Consider the following 24,084-nt stretch of genomic DNA (forward strand, 5'->3'; position numbering starts at 1 on the left):
GGGGAAAACTTCTGCAAGACCAACACTATGTATTTGTATTATGAATATTTTACAAGAAGCACATTGACTGCCTACACTGCTGTACATTAGCCCTCTCCTCTTTTTCTTTTTCTTTTAATAGTGAAAATGTTGTCTTCCAAAGCAACAGGAAACAGGCGAGAGAATTTCTCTGTCTACTCTTCTTGCAACTGTTAGAGATGAGAAAAGAAACTGAGTGAAAACTGAATTTTCAACCTTATCACTTGCTGGGGGAGGGATCCTGTTTTTAAATGTCACATATAATAAGCCCAAGAAACTAGCAGATCAAGCAAATGACAATACAAAACCTTCCATTTACTCATCCTCCTTTAATACATTAAGAGAATTTTTGTATATAGGAAATAGGTGATCTAAAAATGTAATATCCCATCAGTAGTTTAGGTGGTTCTCAGAATTCCACTATTTCATTGTAAAATATGTGCATTAGATAAGTATGTAAGAATTTTCACATAAGTGTGTATTATAATATATTTGGCACATTCAGAAATGATATTGGTTGCTCTTCTTATGACATCCAATGGGACTTAGATGATGGAAGTGCAGTTCTTCTGGTCAGATCAGGGTTCAGTATCATCAGGTATGGTACCCTTCTGGACAGCCTGCAAGAGTTGGGACTTGGAGACACTGTTCTACAGTAATGCCATTCCTTCCTAAGTGGGCCAATAATAGTTATTTATGCCCTTATTATTTCAAAACTGGACTACTGCAATGACCTCTACTTGAGTCTGCCTTTGAAGAGTACCCAGAAATTTAAAGGGGTCCAAAATGCAGCCACCTAAAATGCTAGCAAGTAAAAGCCAATATTAAAGATGCTGCATAGGAAGAAAATACATGACAAGTCATTAGGAATATAAAAGAAATGTGACAAAGATTTGTTTTAGACTGAAATGTCATGATCCACCATTATAGGCTCCCTTGCAGCATGACAGAGTCTTCAATCTTTTCTTCATGATCCAGACTTTTGTGTACAGTGGGATATACAGTATCTGAGAAAAATATTGACAAAAAAGGGCATATTCACTCTGTATGTGAAGACTTCCTTGCATAGATACATTGTTGCCAAAACTGGAAATTATTTTGAAGGTTAGATGTCACACCAGCATATGTGGGAGGGTTCAAGTTTGTCCCATCCTGTATACAGGGTGACTTTTAACCATGTTTGTAATGTCTGAACAGGGTTACATTCTTCACAATTCACAGAATGCATACAGTTCACAAAAAAGTATTTTATATTGCTATATCTACACTAGAAATGTTGATGATAGTATAAAATATATGCATAAACAAGCTATGTATGAAGAGCAGCAATTTGGCATTCACTGAAGTATTATTTCAGTAGGATTTAAGTGCAATAAAGGGGAAAAATGCAGTTCAGGAAAATGAGATCAGATTATTCTGGGCATAGGAGTCAAACTATGGTATAATTCTCTTTAATCTAGTTTGCAGAGGCAGGGGGAACAATTTGGTTTCTGAAAATTAAAATGTATTTTCATTGTATTCTGCAGTATATTTTAGTCTGTTAGAAACTTTATGCTAGGGTTCCTCAACCTTTGGATTTAAAAGTATGTTATAAGCATTCTCACAACAAGTTTATCACAGGGTGTGTGTGCTTGTGTATATGTGTGAAAGACCAATCACAAAATAATCCAGAAGACAGACAACTACGTTTGCTCTCCATTACATGTCATAGCATCCCTGGATGCTCTCTACTACTTCAGCTTACCTTTATTTCTTTTCTCTTTTTTTTCTGAACCTGTAGACATATTTCCAAATGCAACCTTCCACCATTTCATTCTCTAAGAATGCTTGGGTCTTGTGCATTAAAATAATCCTTACAAGATCAGGTGAGTCAGGGAACTGGCAGGTGCCAAAGGAGGTATGGTTAGCCACATTGGTACCTGCAGGTGACATGTTATAGGCCTTAAGCCAAAAGTAAACCATGCATTTCATCTTACATTCTTATTCTATGGGATGGACCCTCTTTCTCCTTTCTTCCTTCTTGATAAGTCTATGACACACTGGTTTGTGAATGCTGATATTCAATCCAGTTTATTGAAAAACTGTCAGTTAGTGGATAATTTCACCAACTTTGGGAAGAATGGATAAATCAGAACAGAAAGAACTTGGCAGCATAAGGGATTGGAAAGGAGGTCCTTATGAATGTATAATTCAAAGCATAAAGAAAACCTGGGGTTCCCAATTTTTCTCATAATGCTAGCGTGAGTACCGGAAAGCCTATTTGCAGGCAAGCATTGAACAATTTCTCCACAAGTCAATTCTCACCTACAAATATCGTCCCATTCATTATAAATGTTTTTCCTCCTAACAAATCTGTGAAATATAGGCTTCTGAAATGAAGAATTTAAAAAAAAATCTCTTTTCTAAAATTGTTTTTTTTAATGATCTTAAGAGGAACCTTATTATAATTCCTCCATCCTTCATATATCTCAAGAATCTGAACCTTTTCTTGCTCTAGCATTTAGTGATGAATGAAACGTAATTTTGCTATACAATTAAGACTAGTGGGGGATTGCACTGTGTTAAATATATTCAACCAAAATATACCCACCAAACAAAGAAAAGCAGCACCGATAATCAAAGCTCTAACAGTATGTAAGTCCTAGTTTGGAATGAAAATGTTACATACATTAGTTATTCACACATAAAAGGGAACAAGAAAATGCATTCAAATCTGACATTCAGTATATTATTGACTGAACTTTCATTACCAAAATCTGCTTAGATTCTTCCTCTGATGGCCCCCAAGATGATCTTGCCACATCTCAACCACAGTGAAGGCAGTGTAGAATTCACCTAGCTAACAAATTTTTAATAGGATACACTTACTGTGTAGCAAAATCTAAGAATTCAGGTTTCTTAGACTTGAAGCCATTTATAAATTCTTCAGTAGATTCTTTAAAAGAAACTTAAACCAGGTGTCTTGTTAGGTAGTTATTCCACTTTGTCCTACTTACATTCTAACCACTGCCAACTTCTCCATTTGGAAATATGTGAAAGGCAGAAGGCAAGTGAGAGACTGGTCTTGGCCTGTCAAGACTTTTTCTAAGATTCTGCATTTCTTAGGCCAATCAGTATTTATACCAGCCTATCTTGGAAGTTTCATACCACCAGATTACAAACACATTTAAATTCATACAATTTAATACACTTATTTAGTAGAGACTGAGCAAACGCCCCCACAATTAGACTGAATTTCCCATTGTTTGGATGAAAAGTAATAAAATATTTAAAATGACAGGCAGATAGGCTTTGTGAGCAATAAACTAGCATGTAAACGCTACAACATCTGAAATAGATTCTAATTTATTTGTTCTATAGTTGATGTTAAAACAAGATTTAGCCCTGGAGGAATGGAAGGGGGAACAGGAATTAAATAGTACAGCAGTTTACTGCATTAAATCAATGTAAGAAGGCCATCTGAATTAATACATAGCTTCAGGCGAAAAGATATTTTTGTCTGATTTGTACATCTGTGTTTTCACCATCCAACCATGAAACTGTGCAAAATAGGGTTATTTTGTCTCCCAGAAGGAGGAAAAATCCATCCCTTGTTCATTTAATGTAATTCATTTAAATGTATATACTTTTAAAATAATATAATTAGCATTAACTAGCATCAAAGGGCTAGAGAGGGAGAAAGATTGATAGCTTTACAGGTGGCAATTTGACTGCATCTTTAAATGTTTAGATGGTAATGCTACTTGAACTAGCAGAATGTATGATAATATTTCCTCACTTTGTGTATTTTACTTTGAATGAAATGGACACTTTGTGAAAGACTGCTCATTTTACTGAAACATACTCTAATGCAAAGTTTCTTAAGAGGAAATTCTGAGAAGACGACAGAATATTTGAATCATCTAGAGTAATAATGTTTAACTCACTTTTTAATCCTGATAATATTTATTTAGAGAAATCTTAGTGAAAAGTTCACAGAACACTGCTGTTCTGTGAAAAAAAAGAAAAAAAGTAGGAACTATTAAATATTTGGCTAGGTCTAGTAAACTGATTTCTATATCTGGAAAGATATTGCAGCAATATTAAAATTTTTAAAAAGGAGTGATAACTGAAAGTTACTATGGTTTTGAATAAATTATACATCATTCCTTATTTAATAAGCTAATGGATATGGTAAGCACAAGTTGTGAAAACTGCAAAATTGTAGTCTCAGGAAAAGTATCATGATGTAATGATTAGTGGATGGAAATCTAATTAAGAATTGTAGGGTTTCTGAGGTCAAATCTGGTTCCTAGTTTCGTTATTTCCTCCCTCTCTTTTGATGCGTGATATTTTATGGATGGCCACTAGGTTACAATCATTTTTCTTGTAAACTTTGGCATAACAGAGGATAAATTAAAACCAGTAAAAACCATTACAAATCTATTATTCATTTTCTCTCAAATTACCTGAAATACAGTGATACCTCGGGATACGAACGCCTCTGCTTGCGAATTTTTCGGGTTACGACCAGCTCTGGCCCCAAAATTTTACCTCGGTTTGCGAACTCCGCCTCGGGGTACGAGCCATTTTCCGCCCGTGCCACGTGGTCCGCGGCCATTTTCTGCCCGTGCCACGTGGTCCGCGGCCATTTTTCCGCCCGTGCCACGTGGTCCGCGGCTGTTTTTCCGGCCCTGCCGCGTGGTCCGCGGCCGTTTTCGCGCCGCGCCGGGCTGTTTTCGCGCCGCGCCGCGCTGCGCCGGGCCGTTTTCGCGCCGCGCCGGGCCGTTTTCACGCCGCGCCACGCTGCACCCGGCCATTTTCGCGCCGCACCACGCCGCGCCCGGCCGCTTTCCGTGTGGTCCGTGGACGCCAGAACGGATTAACGGTAATTACATTGAACCTTATGGGAAATTGCCTCGGGTTGCGACCAAATTCGGGCGGAGGGCGGAACGGATTAACCGGATTTACACTGAACCCTATGGGGAAATTTGCCTCGGGGTGCGACCAAATTCAGAGGGCGGAACGGATTAACCGGATTTACATTGAACCCTATGGGGAAATTTCCTTCGGGTTACGACCAACTCGGGATACGCCCAGAGTCACGGAACGGATTAAGTTCGTATCCCGAGGTACCACTGTATTCCATTGCTTTTGTCAATTCCTCTTTTAAAGTATATGTTAGAGGAAGCTATTACATTCAGTTAGTGAAAATCAGCAGGATTATTTAAATTAGAAATCTGACTTTATTTAAATAGAAGTAGTAAATTGGACAGTGGATACAGGATCAGTTCTATTCTGCTAGCAAAATAAAGTTATTTCTCAATCATTTGAGTCAGTCAGTCTAATTATCAGGCTAATTGTTCAGTGATTAGCTTAATGCTTGAACTGGTCACTAAGTACTACCTATGAACCTAGCCATAGCGGTTTATAAATGGCTTAATGCCATGTGTGAATCCAGTTAATGTGGTTTACTCAGTAAACCATAACTGAAACAAATAATGGTTTAGCACAATGTATAAAGTCAGCAGGAATCTGACTACCTCAGATACTTGTATGAATATTTACGTAGCTTTATTCTTTGATGTCTGTAGCCAAAGATTAAACTTGGGGATGTATTTTCTGGATCCTATTGATATGGGATCTTTAACACTCTTAAGGGATTTGAGAAGCCTTCAGGTAAGGAAGAGTTGCATTTAATTTGCCATAAATGCTTCCAGAATATAGCATTATGGGAATCTGCATTAAGGACAGATAATCTGCCTCTTCTGTTTAAGGTACGTTTACGGATTACACATGAGAAAGATGCGGAATACATTAAATGGTATCATTGGGACATTCCTGTCATCTCCATATGTTGATGTATGCTTTCCTTTAATGAATAATATCAGTTGGAAAAATGGTTGTAATCACAGGATCTTTGGTAGTCTCTGGTTACTGTGTCTGTACTGTATGCTATATAAATTTGATATATTAATTAATTAATTAATTAAAAATCCACTCTTTATCTAGGATACTATTCAGAAAATAAGAATGGGGAAAGATACAAGGATTTTTGTAAGTTTCCCTACTCCTGCAAGTTTCCCAAGCCATGACCTCAGTAATTCACTGAAAATATTATCAGAGAAGTCTGTTATCTCTCTCTCTCAATCTCTCTCTCTCTCTCTCTCTGTCTCTCTCTCTCACACACACACACTCATTTACTGACTCTCACACATACCAGTTGGTTCTTGCGGCTCCATCCTCTAATTTAAGCATTGCTTAGAATGACTTTTAGATGTGTCAGAAATGCATTTCTCCAACCCCTTTTCAGAATGGAAGCCAAAACATTTTTTGGCTTTTTCCTTTCAGACCCTCAACAGCAGTATCCCCCCTGCCCCCGCCCCCCCGTCTGTGTCTTTATCTCTTTACATAAAACCATACTCTGTTCCTAGCTTTTAATGTGATCCTCAGGGGATTTTAAAGAAAATGTTGAGGGGGGAAATAGCACTTTTTCTTAAGGCAGTGACATATACAATACAGATTAACATATGAATATGTATTCTCACAGATTATAACAGAAGGTCTCTGCCAAGATGAACAAATGTTGAACAGTACAATCTTTATATATCAGAAGCAAGTCCCATTAAATCTAGTGGGGCTCAAATAATGGGATTAAGTTTGCAGTCTCTGTTCCTTTGGATAAATGTAGTTGTATAATATTTTTATGCAATCTGTGTCTATATCGCTATGGCTTTAAAAAGATCTGGAACCCAGAACAAAATGAGTTTGCCTTCTTTGTTCCAGTATTTATACCAAGACAAAAAGCTAAGTTTAATGTAGCAATTGCATCCTGGAGTGATTCCCATGAATACATCAGTGTGAAGACAAATAGGCTATTCATCTAATTGGACTTCAGACAGTTACATCAACGACAATTAGCCAGGAAATCACCTCCAGGAAGTTGCATGAAAGATCTATGCCAATGAACAGCTTTCAGATGTACGGATCTGGAAGAATAATTTTGGGAACCATCCTGTGGATGCAAAATGCTTTATTAGAATTCTATTGTTGCTTTTGCATTATTATTGTATGTTATAAAAGCTACATAAACTCGCATATTTACAACTAGTATTCTTGAACATCTTAAGAGTAAGCAAGGATGCAGATCCCAAAGAGAACAAATAGAGTATTGTGCAGCTGTTTGAAGAAGTATGTTCCTAAATTTTCTCAGATAATATCCACTGTTTCTTGCCAAATAATTTCAGAATTTTAACGTATTTTGTATAACAGAAAAAGCCTTCTGAGTTTTGTAAGTTTTGTTGGCCCATTCTCCTATAACCTTTCAAAGCGGTTTAGCTTAACTATTGCAAGCATTTGTCAAATGTTTCTCCCCAACCAGCATTACATAATCAGGCTGTACAGTAGCTTGTGAATTATTTACTGAACTTGGATGTCCTTTATGTATTTTCCTGAGCTTTCTTCCATTTCCTGTTTTCTTTCTGAAATGTCACATTGTTTTTCATTTGGTTCCTACCTCACTGAGCTTTATTAGAATTTTATTTCATTTTCACATACTAAAGTAATTAGCCCTGGAATATTTTGTTGTTGGATTTCTTTCTTTCTTGTAGTCAATAGATCCTCAGTTCAATAGAAATATAGCATAAGTGCTTATACTAGCAGAGTTGTTGACTTTTCATTACTTATTTATTTGTTTAATCAATGTACGCAGGTGCCCATCTCACCACTCTGTACTCTAGGCAGTGTACAAGAATTAAAAATCATAACATAAATCACATCAATTAAAAAATATATTATATCATTGGGGTCAAAAGCCATACCACTTCGGATCCCTAAAACAATAACAAAACACTCAGCCAAAGGGACTCACTTAAGCTCCCGGCCCAAATGCCTGAAGGAATATCCAAGTGTTTAATGCCTTATGAAAAGGCAACAGAATCAGGGCCCTCCAGAGATCTAGGGGATGCTGTTCCACAGGGCAGGTGCAGTGATGGGGAAGACATAGTTCCTAGGCACAAGATGATACTGTTTAATAAACAGGACTTGGAGCATGCCAACTCCGCCAGTTCTGGTGGGGCAAGCAGAGACAGACAATCCCACAAGTAACTTGGCCCTGGCTCACATAGAGCTTTACAGGTGAAAACCAGCACATTCAATTATCCATAGAAGCCCACTGAGAACCAGTGCAGTTTACCAAGCAGAGGTGTTACATGGGCACATCATGGAACATAAAAAATGTGCCACTGCATTTTGGACCAGTTGTAGCTTCTGAATGCTCTTCAAGGGCATCCCCAAGTAGAGTGCATTACAGCAACCCAAGTGGGGGGTGATTAAGGCATAGGTTACTATAGGTAAGGCCACCCAATCCAGAAAGAGGGAACCTGCCCAAAGACCTTCCTAGCCATGACTGCGACCTGCAGGAGAACAGCCTGCCTCCTGGAGTTGTGGTTGCTCCATTATTGGAGGTTTTCAAACAAAAGTTGAAAAGTTTCTCTGGGATGTTATAAGGATTGCTGTCTTGGACAGAGGGCTGGACTTACTTTACTTCCAATCTATGTTTCTGTAAGGGTGTGGAATCTCAAAATTTTAACAATAAGATTCTGACATCACACAGGAAGTGTTATTTGCCTTCCAGTATCTCCTCTTCTGTATCATTTTCCAGTCTGGCAGTATAGGTAGTCCTCGCTTAATGATGCTAATTGGGACTGTAAACTCCATCGTTAAGTGACACAGTCATAAGCTGAAAAAACATGTGACTCCACTGCTTAGCAGATGGCAGTTCCAGCACTCCTGGTTACCATTGTTAAGTGAGGATTGTGCGAGTTATTAAGTGAAGAACTTGTGACCGCGATGTGCGATTTCCTGCTGGCTTCCCCATTGACTTTGCTTGTCAGAAGCTGTCATGGTCCGCTCTGAGTCTGATTCGGAGTCAGAATATGAGGACACACTGGACAAACAGCAGGCTGAGCGGTCATCAGAGGTGGGGTTGGACAGTGAGCAACAGCCGGAGTCAGTCTCAGATAATGAGGTGGAAAATGTGAAACCACCTGATGTGAGAATGAGGCGTGCTGAAAAGAGAGTGTTGCAAAGGTGTTTGGCGAGGTTACTCACGAGAAGGGAGCCTCGCCCTCCGAAATGAGGAACACTGGCCGCCATTATAAAATAAGGCTCAGAAGGGGAGGATTCAAGGACGACAACCGTCTAGTATCCCCTCATGCCTCACTTGTGATTGCTCATGCCTTGCTCATGTCTCCGCCGGAACTTGCTGCCGTGTGCCCTGTCTCAGACTGGTTACGCTCCTGCCTCCTGCACTGCCGGACCAGACTCAGCAACACTGCTGTCAGGCAAGCTGCTGCTGTATCGGACCATAGACTCCCTTGTGTGTGTGTGTGTGTGTGTGTGTGCGTGCACGTGTGCGTGCAGCAGGATCACCAGAGAAGCCGGCACTGAAGGCCACAAATTGCAATCACATGATGTGGGGACGCTGTGATGGCTGTAAGTACGAGGACTAGTCATAAGTACCACTTGTTCAGCACTGTTGTAAATTCAAATGGTCACTGAATGAGTGGTCATTAAATGAGGACCACCTGTTGTGACATCTTCCTAGCTTGGTTACTTTTGGAATGGATATAGATTTTAGCTTGGCTTACTAGCCAGCCATTATTTATGGTCAGTGCTGTACTATGAATACTTTGAAGAATTATAGGTTGGAGGAGATTGGAAAAGCCCTGAGATGGACATCCACAAGGGACAAATTATGAAGCATGTGATGTGGTACAAAATCTGCCCCTTATGTACTAGCATATGATGGCATGAAATAAATACAAAATGTTGGAGCTTGTTTTGTGACATCATGATGCACACTTCATCATTTTGGTGTCATTGTAGCTAATGGAGATGCTTATGTAATGAAGCCCAACTTTGTTTAGGTTTTTGAGATCAGCAAAGCTTGGCTAGGTGCTGCCCTCCTAGATGTTAGTCAACATGCATTGACCATGTGCACCAGGTTCCTTTGTTGGTACAATGCCTACTTGGAACTTCCTTTTCCCCAAAACACGGACTGGTAGTAATGACTGTACAGCAAAGACAATAGATTTGGAAGAGAAGGATCATGTTTTACTCAGGAAGCATTTGGGAGGACACAAAAAATAACCTGAGTTTCTCTTGCCTCTCCCTCTTTTGCCAGGCCCATGAGTATGGTGAAATGAATCGATTAATGAGTATGTCTCTGGGCTGATGCTGTTTTTAATGAAATCACAAGCCATTTATAGAAAGTGACATGGCAAGATGTTCCACCTGATTGGCTGATGTAGGGAGTTGCTTTATTCAACTACTGCTGCATAAAGAAGGTTGTAGGACCCATGAGAGATATGTATCATTTACCCTTGCTTGATCTGAATTTCTGGTTTCTTACTGCTTGTTCTTGCCTTCCCTGATTTCTCTCTGTCTTCATAAGAAGCAGGTCCATTGCAGTGCTGTCTTCATGTTATTTCAGTTGTATCAATAGTATTCAGTAGGTTGAAAATCTTTTTCTGTTACTTTATTTATTTATTTTAATATGTGGCTTGATGTGTTCTGTGGGCATATTTTGCAGAAATAGCTGCTGAATTAATGAAACATTTACTGGATGGTACAGCATTAGACTGCAGATGCCGAGGCAGGAAACATTGAATATTCCTGCACAGAATCCCTGTACTTAGATAGCATGTTAAGGAAGGCATGTAAGAATCTCTGAACATGCAACTCCCCACCTAATTTCTGAACTAGTGCTGTGCAGAAATAATTGTATAATTAAACTGTTCTTTTCACAGGCTACTTGTTAGACTCTATAAATAAATTTAGTAGGTTACACCAGTGAAAAAGTAACCCTTAGTGAACAGGCTAAATGTAAGATTCTACTACAGGTTTTATATATCTTCAGATACTTGACCATCCATGGTATTATAAGCAAGCTCCCTCACTCTCCCCTCCTCAGGAAAAGCCATACAACAGTTTTCCAGTTAACAGCTGGAAAAATAAAATAAAATTTGCAAATTTAAACTTGGGAAACAAAAATGTGAAAATTCAACTTTGCCCAATTGTTATCTGAGGAATCGGTATGATCCCACATTTCAGTATCCTTAGCCAGTGACTGAAACCCTTTATATATAGATACCAGCTAACTGGAGATTGCTATGCCAGTGGAGAGATGGTTTATTGTCTCATAGAAAAAAAAAAAATCAAGAGAACTGCTATTTTAACCTTTGGATAGTTATCTGTCCAAAAAATAAAAATAAAAAATAGCAACAAAGACATGACACCCTCTAAATTCAGGTCTTAGTTCATTTGATTCTCCTGCTGTTAGTAAAATGTTTTAAAAATTCTCTGCCAACTCACTCTATTTATACCTATTTACACCTCTGTTCCACAAGCTGCATTGGTTGCCAGTTTGCTTCCAGGTGCAATTCAAGGTGCTGTTTTTGACTTTTAAAGCCTACGTGGCATGGGACCAGGTTATTTGAGGGACTGTCTCTTCCTGGTTACATCTACCTGTCCCATTAGGTCCAGCAGAAGAGGTATGCTCCAGGTCCCATCTGCTAAAGAGCTCCATCTGGCAGGACCCAGAAGATGCGCCTTTTCTGCTGTAGTCCCCACTCTGGAACATCATTCCCCTTGAGATGAGGTTAGCCCCATCTCAGTTAGCCTTCTGGAAAGCCTTGAAAATGTGGTTCTTCCATCAACCCTGGGGATCCCATGGCGAACCTGCAAAGTGTTTGTATGAGGCTAAATGGTGGTTTTGGTCTTGGGGTTCTTTTATGTTTTTATTCCTTTATGTTTTTAACTTTTATTTTTGTTGTTATTTATGTCTGGTGTTTTTATATTATGATATGGCTTTAATTGTTATTCTGTTTGTAAGCCACCCAGAGTCACTTTTTGGGAGATGGGATGCTATATAAATCTGTGAAATAAACAAACAAACAAACAAACAGTCAGCCCTGCAAATTTGTCTTCTGTTTTTACATACATTTTGCTAGAAGAGGAGTCAGAGTAGTATATTGTTATCTAATTTCTTGGTGTTCTTGTTGTTTATGAAGATGCAATATTGTAAAAGTATAGCAGCAATGTAAATATTTTAGTGCTAGAAAAGGTGAGTGTTGGATAGGCCAGGTCTGCTCAGCCTGGTGCATTGATACTTAGGTCTGGTTGTCCCTCCATCACTTGTTCTTCCAGGGATGGTACTGTTGAAGGTCCAATTCCAATGACACTATCTACAGATTCTCATCAACTACTGAGGGATAATGGGATCTTCATAGAAAGTTAAGAATTCTATCACTCTGCCTGTTCTTAGTCTAAGGATTGCTAATTTGAGGCCACTTTCTTCTGCCTTTCTTCCCAGACTCATAGAGCATGCGCTCCTTGAATTTCCTGGTAGGCTTTTCCGATTCCTGTAATGTATTTCCTGTAAATAAATACATTTTCTCTTGTAGTTATAAAATCTGCATCACTAATCAGATTCCCACTCTCTGGAACATTCACATGCACGCACAGAACACTTCAGCATATTTATACAAGCATGGAATTGGGGGAGTAGTAGTTGCAGCATAGGTAGTCCCCAGGTTAAGAACGCCCGGTTTATGGATGACCCATAGTTAAGAACAAAGCCTGTTGTAGCAAAATTCGAGTTAAATACACATTTAGCTTGATTCGAGTTAAATACACAATGGTTTGAGTTCATTACACAATACTGCTTATACAGTATTATACAATAATACTATTCCATCTTACATACAAATTCGACTTAAGGACAGACCTTGGGAATGGAACTCATTCTTAAACTGGGGACTACCTGTACGGGCATGGAATTGGGGGAGGAGGAGGTGCTAATTCATTATTTTAAAACTGGAGTAGATACTTAGTACATTTGGAATATCAACAGTATGTCCCAGGTGAGATGTATCTTCTTCTTGAGTAAAACTCCACTGTGAGTGTGTGTGTGGGTGTGTATCTAGCTATAGCTATATATCTGTATCTATATATCTCAACAGTATGACCTAGCTAAGATGTACCTTCTTCTTGAGTAAAATTCCACCATGTGTGTGTGCATCTGTCTATCTGTCTGTCTATCAACACACATGTAGACAGATGTAGATATATAGATAATCTCTCACTGGAAAAATGTCTGCAGATGCCTAGGTTTAAGCATTAAATAGTACTAATAAACTGGAATATTCCATCTTTTTGAATTGGTGAGGGTATTTCTTTCAGGTTCCTGTCTTGAGTTGCTGCATTTACCTGATATAATTTTAGCCCTGAATAATATGTATATTAAAAATAGTGATAAACTGCATACCTGGGTGTCTCTAAGTCTCTTGAAGTAGTTCACAAAGGAACTCATAGTTTAATTTCCTGCATGATCTTGAGCAATAAAGAAAGCAAGAAAGTTCAGTGCAGCTGTTCCGAAACCATTTTCATCTGGTACTTTCATTGTATTATATTAATAATCTGAGTATTTTAGCAGCTGTTTGATCAGGTGTTCACAATATGTTATATATGATCATTCCCAGACAATGTGAAAGGTCATTGTGTTTTGAATTTAACATACTCAGGGAAACTTCAAAGTGTGTTGTCCATTTTCTTTATTTAGACAAAAAAAAGTAAAGGGCAAAATGACTAGATAATATCATACTGTCCTTTAGGAGACATTTGTGCAGTTTTACTAAAATAATGTGTTTTCCATTGCAGTAATAATAGTATCTTGATGTGTTGTAAAAAAAGAATCAGAGAAAGAGGAATGATCAATTCTTTATTACCCTTTTGCTTTTGCAGGTCATATAACGTTGCATATGCTGGTTCATAGTTACTCTTTTGATATTTTTTGGAGGAAAAAAGAAAAATACACACAGCTGTTACCAATGTCTCAGTAAATTCAGTTAAGTGCAGCCAAAGATTTCTAGTTTTGATTCAGAATACTTTTGTGGGAGGAACTGAAAAATTTAGAAGCATGTTGTGGGTATAAACAACAACAAAAATCCTATTTATCCTATTTATTTATTTATGCCCCTTTGCATAATAGTTACTGTTCAAAGCTAAATCATAAACAGAGAAGTAAAAGGTTTCCCACTGTGAAATGTAATGCTAAAATATTTCTGGATTCCATGTTGTGGGAGGACATTTAACATTGCAAGAACAGTTGGTTTCACACCCTCCCCACAGATTCTTCAAGAAAACCAATATCATTTAAGATCTTTCCAAAGTAGTATGAGTTGTCAATCACTGCAAATTTTTGAAACAGCTGTGCTTTAGAATCCCAATTCTTAACATGGTTTTGTCAGTCTATTCCAAGGTTAAAGATATTGCAAGAAAAATTAGGTTAGTGCTCTGTCAATTAAGACTTAGAAAACAGAAATGTATTAAAAGTAACCTTAATGAAAGTTATCTAGGCAATGAGAAATACTTAGTAATAGTGGTAAACCAGTGTGGTCTACTTTAATTATATGAAGCAAAATTAAACTTCACTTCAGAGTTGTATAAAATGAGCTTCGTTGTCTCAAATCAAAATTAATCAACCTATAAGGGATATGCTTACCCATCAGAATTCTTTAAAATACGTTTTGCAACAAGATGGAATAAATACTAGAAGGAAGATGTTCTTCATGATTGGAATGCTTAAACTATAATTAAAAGGCCAAGAAAGTTCAATAAGCTTTGGTGGCTGCTTAGAATGGTAGAATGGCTGTGGTTTTGGATCAGATTGCGCTTCAATGGTGTCTCCGTGCCCGTGGTTCCCGACACACTCTGTGGTATACAGAAGAGCTGAGGGAACTTAAAAGGGCTAAGAGATGCCTAGAGTGCCACTGGCGAAAGACGAGGAACGAAGATGACCGAACACAAGCTAGAACTGCTATTAGAGCCTCTCTTGTGGTGGTAAGGGCAGCGAAATGTAATTATTTTGCCCTTATTGCATCCTCAGACAGTCACCCAGTAGCCCTATTTCGGGTGACTCGGTCCCTCCTCGGAGGGAATTATACTGAGGCTCACCTACAGGGTCACTGTGAGGAATATGCTATACATCTAGTGGATAAAGTCACTTGTATTTGCTCTATGTTGGACTCTGGCCTTAAGGCAGAGTCTGTGGAGGTTACAGGGGCCAAGTCATATACAGGTATCTGGGGGGAGTTTGAGCCCACTGAACCTGAAGAAGTGGACAAGGCCTTGACACTGCTAGTTCAGCCACTTGTGTGTTAGATCCGTGTCCCTCCTGGCATGTTAAAACTGTGTGGGAGAGGATGTATGATTGGGATTGGACGGTGGTTAATTCCTCCTTGAGAGAGGGGGTGGTTCCACTGGCTCTTGAGGTGGTGGTGCACCCCCTCCTCAAGTGGTCATTGCTCAACCCAACCAACCTGGACAGTTTTCACCCAGTTTCCAACCTTCCCTTTGGTTATGGAGAGGTTATGGAGAGAGTGGTTGCATGGCAGCTTCAAAGGACCCTGGATGAAGCAGATTATCTAGACCCCTTTCAGTCAGGGATTAGGCCAGGGTTTGAGACTGAGATGGGTTACCTGAGGGACTATCTTTTCCTAATAGTTTCTACCCATCCATTTCAGTCCAGCAGGCTGGGTGTGCTGTGGGTCCCGTCAGCCAAGGAATGTCGGCTGCCAGGGACCAGGACATGTGCCTTCTTTGCTGTAGCCCCTGCCCTTTGGAACATCGTCCCTTCAGAGATTAGGATGGCCCTGACCCTGTTGCCCTTTTGTGGGGATTTAAAGATTTGGCTATGTGTCCAGGCCTGGGGCCCTGAATATATTAAAGACCTCTTGGCTATTTTGATAATTATTATGATAATTTTCTTGGCTGCTGTATATATTTATTTTTGTATTGTTTTTAATTGTTTTAATTGTTTTAGAATTGTTTGCTGCCCAGAGTCACTTGGTTGAGATGGGCAGCTATAGAAAATAAATAAATAAATAAAGAGTAGGAAACTTTTTCTCAATTTTTGCATTCATCACTTCAAAATAAACAAATTGACTTTGTCTTATCACTATCAAAGTGTTTGTTTTCTCCTGTAGAATGTTATGAAATGCATTTTGATCATAAATTTATCACACAATTCCTTTGATCAGATAATTTCCTTGATATATCACATCAAAGTGGACCCATTCAGATATACTGTATGTGATTAATGTTGTTTTCATAACTATTTGAATGAATCCAGTTTAATCTTACGCTTTTATTAACATATCAGTAATGAAAAGTTTTGTATTGTGGTTATATATACCTAGGACAATTAGAAGTTTTCCACTAACATAAATTCCAGTTTTATTATTGGAAATATATAATGTTGGAAACCACTTCCATTTTCAGTTTCAGCTTTAGAGTTTTGACAGTCTTGCATAATAAGTTGCTTGTTAGACTCAATGTTATTCCTCACCAGAAGGATCTATCCATTCAGAATGAGTGGATGCCTCATATCAAATAATATTTGGAAATACAAGCATCAAAAATCAATTTCCTTTTTATTTTCAGTTTTGATTCAAATGGAAAACAGAATAGCCATCATCACGTGATATCCTAGTGGATGCTAACATTTGTCTTGCTCAATAGGACATTGATATGAAACTTGTAGATTACTATAATAGGACATCATAGTGGTTGAGTTTAGATTTACTTCTTTCTTGTATGAATTTTCAGGTGGAAATTGAGAAATTGGACTACCATCACTATTTGCCACTGTTTTTCGATGGATTATGTGAAATGCAATTTCCCTATGAGTTTTTTGCTCGGCAAGGCATCCATGACATGTTGGAGCATGGTGGAAACAAGATCCTTCCTGTCATTCCTCAGCTCATTATTCCAATAAAAAGTAAGTCTGAAGAATGAAATAGGGCCTAGGGTTCTGGGGGCTTTTTGACAAGTTGCTAATTAAGGAATAAAACATGCCAGGCCTTGTATTTCTAGTAGATGATAAACCTGAGTCAGTTGTAAAGCCATAACCAAGGCCCTTAGAACTGTGCTGCCTGACTTGTTATCTTCTTACTCTAATGCCAATCACGGTATACAGGAAGTTAAAGTTCTTTTCATTCTTCTTTTTATACTCCTCAAACTTAGATATGAGAATAACTGAGAAAATCGTAGAAGAAATAGCAAAATAGTTTTCGGAACCTCAACTTTTTTTATTTTGCTATTTTGAATAGCTTGGTTATTTTTCTTTTTAAGTCAAGTCTTCCCTCATCAGCATGATAATGGCCTATTTCTGATAAACATATTTGTGCTCATTAAGATATGCAAGAGCCACTGTCTTACCTGCATCACTCTTGCATACCCTCCCCCTCTTCCCCTTTCAGTATACTGCAAGTTTATTAATCATAGTTCACAATTATATCTGAACCTTGAACTATGATTTCAGGACACAAGCATCATTTGAGGGATAGTGAAATCCCACCCTTTTGACCTATGTCAGGATTTTGATTCAATAAAACCAGAAATGTTTATTCAACATTTTAAAATATTTTGGTTAGTCTAAAAAGAAATGTATTATTTTACTGATGTCTACACAGATTTTGTAAACTTAGTTCCTTTAAAGGCTAATGGATCTGCTGTTTTCTATGTAAAATCACAGACCCTCTCTCCAAAGAATTTTTCGATCTTATACTTGAGATAGACAAATATAGAGTGTTACCTAGCTGGTTTGCTCTGCCTCTTGTGAACAAGTTACTTAAATGCTCTGCTATGCCTTTGACAACAGCCAGGGCTGCTGTTAGAGAAAGAAATGCACGGCCAATCAAAGGGACACCTGGAATATTAGGGCTCTGACAGGGGAAGGCATTTCCTGACACGAGTGGACACCTTTCCTGAAGGCCTAGTCTGAGAGGGAAAAGCCATGGCACCTGCCATTCTTTCCAACAAGGGTAACTCCCTGGTGCCCCTCAGTGGAATAGTGTGTAGGGGAGTGGGGCTCTCTCCAGCAGGAATCCATAGGAATGCCGGATTAGTCTCTGCTACTGCAGCCATGGCAGTGAGCTTAGGAGTAGCTAACCAGGCTGAGATGGAACTGCAGTGGCTGCAATGAGAGCTGCCTAATCCTGTTTGCCAGTTGTGGGAGGGCAAAGGTGGGGTGATGCTTCTGTTTCAGGACAGCACAGCCCCACCCCCTCTCTCTGTTGAGAGAACTACCATACACGCATGTGGGTGTTAAGGCCAGAAAATGTGCAGCTGGCGATTGCAGGGAGGAAGGACACAGCAGGGAGCCTCAGCTAGGATAACACTGGCACTCAGATCGTGGGTGGGAGAAGTTATTAAGAGGGTGGGGCTCCTGAGTATGCCTGCCACAAGATACATCTATGGGCACTTCAGAAGCAGTACTCAAGCAACTTTTACACTAGCCCTGGCTGTCAGGAGAGCTGAACTTCCTCAGGCTGGGACCTCTAGATATCTTTAACAATAACACCCATCGTCTCAGCCAACATGACCATAACTTCTCCCTAGCATGGCCCTTTTATGGTTCTACTGACATGACAAATTATTGTCAGAACTGCTTGTTGCCTTATTTAGATAACATGCCTGATAAATAACTTGATGATTTAATTAGGCAGCTTATCAGCCCTATAGCAGAGTATCTGGAGTTTTCGATAAGTGCTAGTTTGCACAAACTACAAGCTTTTGCCTTGGATTCTTTTTTTAAAAACAAACAGCAGCAACAACAACATATTGTAACATATCCCTGATTTGGAAAAAAATATTTTGAAACTGATGGTGCTAATGGTAATATTTTCAAAGTGTAGTGCATTGGGTTGTTATTGTTATTATTGGTCAATTAAGCATGACAGTGATCTAGTTTTGTTGCTCATTTATCTTGGGCTGCCTGTATATGCTGGAATTACTGCAGACATACTGGAGTTAGTTCTTCTGGAAGTCTCAATAAAATAAGTGGCAGAAAAACTGACTCCTGACTCTAGTGCCTTTGCTGTTGGGTACAAGTCACACAACTTAAAACATGTGGCTTACTTTCATCAACTTCTCCGTATTTAATTTCTTTTCATCTTCTTTTGGTTCATCTGCTTCCTTAATGCATTTTCAGTATATTGCAGATCAACAACTGACCAATATTTTATATTCATCTACCTGGCAGGAAAATATCTATGTTCCTGAAAGGCAAACTATTTATTCCCTTTTTTAAGATTTTAGGGCCACTTTTTGATTCTGTAAATAGAACCAAATTTGGGGTTCAACTAGAGAATTTGGTTTCTGACAGGTGTCTTAATAATGTATGTATGTAATATAGGCTTTATACCAAGACAGTATAGTACATGTTAGATGTATCAGAAAAGATTTACTTACAGGCAAGATAACAATGATAAGGGTGTGAGATAGGGTTACAGGTACCCTCACATCACTGATCATGTGTTTTAGAGCTTGGCGCTCTTCCAGGTTTAGGCCCCAGGTTGGTATCACCTGTGCCAGGTTTGAGCTATTCTCAGGTGGCCGACAGCTACAGGCTTGCAGCCTGTCAGATTGCTCCTTTTCAGCCACAGAATCAGAGGAGCCCAGTTCAAGTTGCTGCCTTACATGGGGGTAGGCATTTGGCTTTTGGAGGCTGATAAGGAAAGCCTGGAGATAAGGGCAAATCCTGGGAAGGTGAGAGGAGAGGAGCAGGGAGTATGAAGGATCCCTGTCTCTCTAGATCAGTGTTGTCCAAACTTGGCCACTTTAAGATGAGTGGATTTCAACTCCCAGAAGTCCCCAGCCAGCCGTGCTGGCTGGGGAATTCTGGGAGTTGAAGTCCACTCATCTTAAAGTGGCCAAGTTTGGACGACACTGCTCTAGATATTTTGCTTTTCTAGCACTAGCAGGAACAGTAACATTGTAGAATATCCTCCAGTTGCTTAGAGTGAAAAAAGCCAAGAAGGATACTTTGTAAAAAGAAACAATTGGTTTTGATAATTAAAACTTGATAGGAGAATTAAATAACCCTCAATTTATTTATCCATTTATTTTATTTAAAAGATATGTACAGCTGCTCATCTTAAAACACAACTCTGAGCAGGCCACAGCAACAATAATACCCCAAACTATAAAAACCATAAAACCATAAAATGCAGCCAAAAACCCAGTGCCTCAGACATTCCCTTGGATGCAATGCATTTAGTTTCAGATAACTGGCTGTTATTATTTTGTGTTTTGTTAAGACACTACTGTCTGACTGGCCTTTCAAAACGCTTTCTAAAAGTGTATTTAGAACACAGGAAATAGCACACAGGAGCAGGAAAATAGTTCAGGATAAATGTATTGAAGGCCTCTAGGGACTGATCTATCAGAACATATTAAAATATATTGATTAGAGGGCAGATGTTAGCAGTTTGTAAATGTATTGTCTAGAAAGGTATTCAACGTTATCTTAATCATTTAAATCAAAGCAAGATGCCCTTTGAAAATAGATCTGAATATTTCTTGAAATTCAGACATGTTTGCTTTTGTGCACTTGCTGTTAAATATTTTATTACCCAAGCTGGGCCAGTTCAAGGTGCCACCTTTCTATAACTTCTTGGCTATGGTAGAGAGAGCATTATGGGTTTTGTCCTCCCCATCTTCATAAAGCCCTTTCCCAGCCGAATGGAACAAAGTGAAAGATGGTTGTCAGAGGTGGTTTACATCTAGCAGCCCAAAGGTGGAATACTTTTGACTTGCTGAAGCCATTTTAGGACCTTGACTGTAGAATCTAGTTGTATTTCACTTATGTAGTATCTAGCAAAGATCCCTACTGATGTCTTTGGGGACATATTGTTTTTAAAGCTTGAATACCTTTTGGAGTCTTATACTGTACATACAATATATATATTCTCAGGCTTATAACTAATATAAATGTCTTTTCTTTTTTGATAATTTATTGAAAGAGAGGATTAAAGTATTATACATACTTGTCTCTATAATATAAAATATTAAGCATCTCTTCAGTTACACTGGATAGAGGGGAACACCAGCTAGGATGCATAAAAGAGATACATTCAAATTCTAAGAGTAAAGTTCATGCAAATGTTAAAAGTGGCATAAAAATGTGGGCTTGTTCCAAATGTTAGCACTGAAGTGGAAAGGTCTTTCTCAGCCATCTATGAGGACATCTGTTTTTTGGCTCCTCTTCCAAATTAATTAGTCAGGTTTATTACTGTACTCCTTTAGTTTCAACCCCAAGATACAAATTTTAATGACCTGGCACTTACAACAGGGGTTTCCAGCTTGCTGGTGGGCATAATATCAAATATATACCCATCAATGGTACAGACTTGACCTTGCTGCTTGACCAGCATAAGGAACCAGATGTACTCATTCTCTGATCATTAGCTGTAATTGAGCTAAAGTCAGGTTGTTGGAATTTTCCAAAATGATCAGTTCCTGGGAGTGTCTAAAATCAACTCTCAAGTTATGTGTAAGATAACTGTGACAATATATTATATTTTTAATATCTGGAAAATGTATATGTCTCTTTCTACCCAACAACTGCCTATAAAATATCTGGCAAAACAATTCACAGAGTAAATTTAAGATGCACAATAACAAACAAAATGGTATCTGATGAAGCCCCTGGCTAGGACAGCTGTATAACTTGTCTTCATATATTAATGCTGCTACTTGATTCACTGATGCTTTTTAGAGATTCTGAATCTGCATCAGCCATAGGAGGAATTCCAAGCTCATCTTGGAAGAATGCCACACAGCAATCTGGCCAGATAAAAGTAGTATCTGTCAAATACAGGGGTAGGTGTGCTTCTCACTCACGTGGCTAGATATTCTGCGAGCTCCTTTCCCTGCCTAGCAGTAACACTGGGAGGCCATGATTTAAGATTGCATGCTTCTCCTGCCCATAGATGTCATTGTTTTGTTTTTAAAGGAAAACATAACAAAATGCACATTTCATTCATTTTCAGTGTTGCTGGAAAAAATCCAAGTAGTCACAGTAATACAGGGTATTACACCGCAATATAATACTATCTAAGAAAATACAGCTTCATCACAATGTCAACTAGTGCAATATTAGGAAATATAGCTTTATCACATTTTCAACTAGCACAATACTTATTTATTGAGTTAGAAATGAACCAACCTTATTGCAGATAGCTGAATTTTAGCCTGAGCCATGTTTTGAAATATTTCTGCTGCAACAGGGTAAAAATTCAGTTGAACTCAAAAGGGGAAAAAAAACATTCTCTATTTTAAAGAGATTAGATATCGAGAAACTGATGTGCCAAAGAATTTGACGTGTTTTAAAATATTTTAAATGTTTCTGAATTAATTTAATGCAGCAGTGCACAATTTTGTTTGGGCCAAAGGTTATGTTAACCTTTTAATACTATGCTGGGGGCAATACTCCAGAAAAGATTTCACATCATGTATTTGAGTTAAGTATTGTGTCCACCAAACTGTTTAGAGCTCCCTAGTTTTCCATACTGGAGATCTAGAAGTTTGCTACTAGAACTGTTGGTAAGAAGCAGAGTCCAGTTCCTTCCACTATGGTTCTTTAGCCTTTCCTCTCCCCAAAATAATGGGTTTGAATTAAATCATTGCAATCCATAATTTAAAGGAAATTGGGTAAAGGGCAACTGTTCTTAGCGTTGCCCAAACCCTGCATTCCTGGAAACCATGGCATGTTGTCCAACATGGAAAGCTGCATGTGTACCATTTTAAAGAAAGGCATAATTGAGAAGTTGCCAGTCCTATGTGCTCCCAGTAGGAAGGAGACTTTCTTGCTGAACTATCAGAGAGAAGGCACTCAAAAATCTTCAAATATATACAAAAACATAGGGTGTATATAGTAAGATAATGATGAAATAATCAGAAGAGAACTCCTGCAGTCACAGCTTTGTTGAGATTTTGACAGCCCACTTGAGTGATCACTGAATTTGGGGAACAGAGACTCTGGCAGAGGAAAAAACTCTGGCAAGTGAATTTGTTGTGCAGGGAAAGTGATTGCTTAGCTGGGCTTGCTACTGTTTTGGGTGATCATGCAAAGAGCAAGAGAAGAAAAGGTAAAAAGGCAGAAGGATGAGAGTGAAGAACAAGGGAAAGGAAAGCCTGGGAGCTGGAGGAAATAGGCTGAGATCTGAAAAGAAAGGTCTGATTACTGCTCATTGCTCAAATTTGGCAATCCTTCCTTTCCTTCCCATTCTATATCCATAATATTCATGCTTATCCATTGGCACATCACTTATCCCTTCTAGTCTCCTTTTGGAACTTGACGTCTGTAATAGGTAGAATGGGGTGAAAGTTTTTATGCTTGGGGACTTTACACTTTGCCGCTGTGCAACAATGTAATGGAGCTTTCTAATTCTGCCATGTGAATGATTTCACTTCTGGTCCCCTTTACATTCAAATAGCCCCTGTGTGGTGATCTACAGTTTGTGGCATTTGCTCCCTAATATATAATAGTATATAAAGTGGGAGGGCAGGAACATGAAGACATTTGGATTTAAATTTGCATTTGAAAATATAATTTTGAAATACAAAGGAGAATACAACATTATTCTTTTGTTTTGTATGAAATCTGAAATGGAACAGGACAAAAGGTATTATTGATGTCAGTAGCAAAATCCAGCTGTCTGACACTACACAAAAAATTCTTAAGTAGGCAGGATAGAATCCTTATTTACCAGTTAGTCTGTATTTTTAAAAGAAGCCTATAAGCTTTTCTTTGTAAACATTTCTATCATTGTTCTCTTTTCCGAATAGTACCAATTGTTAATTGAAATGAATAAAATGATTGCTAAGCAAGCAAAAATAAACAGGCTAATTGTTACAGTAGAATGTCTCGTCAACCTTCATGGTTTGCCTTTTCAATTCCATTAGTCCCCGTGGTACTTGCTGATGGCTTTTTCCCCTCCTTTTTCTTTCTTCTTTTTTTGGGGGGTGGGGGTGGTAGGAACCAGTAAGACAGGCAGCAAGAAGGAATAATAAGCTGCCTTCTTGGGGTTACTGAGGAGTCAGCACAAATTGCGGGAACAAATAACATTCAGACAAGGCAGTGTTTTATAACATTGGGGCTGCAATCCATCTCTGGGTTCCTTCAAAGCCAGGCTAATAAAGGCCCACTTACAATCCCCAGCAGAGTACAGTTTAATT

At 38.6% G+C, this 24,084-nt stretch overlaps 1 protein-coding gene across 3 annotated transcripts in view; it reads left to right on the forward strand.

Annotated features, from left to right (window-relative positions):
* The window catches only part of PACRG (parkin coregulated), a 267,294-nt gene that overhangs the window by 134,943 nt on the left and 108,267 nt on the right, over positions 1–24,084 (forward strand). For all 3 annotated transcript variants that reach the window (XM_088142816.1, XM_088142835.1, XM_025164686.2), the window contains one exon: positions 16,669–16,840. In XM_088142816.1, coding sequence (XP_087998942.1) covers positions 16,669–16,840 — 172 coding nt within the window. The remainder of the gene's footprint in view (positions 1–16,668; positions 16,841–24,084) is intronic.

This window comes from Python bivittatus, unplaced genomic scaffold (genome assembly GCF_059951505.1).
Source record: "Python bivittatus isolate LINGU-HERP-01145 unplaced genomic scaffold, Pbiv_v1 ctg000020_np1212, whole genome shotgun sequence".
NCBI lineage: Eukaryota > Metazoa > Chordata > Lepidosauria > Squamata > Pythonidae > Python > Python bivittatus.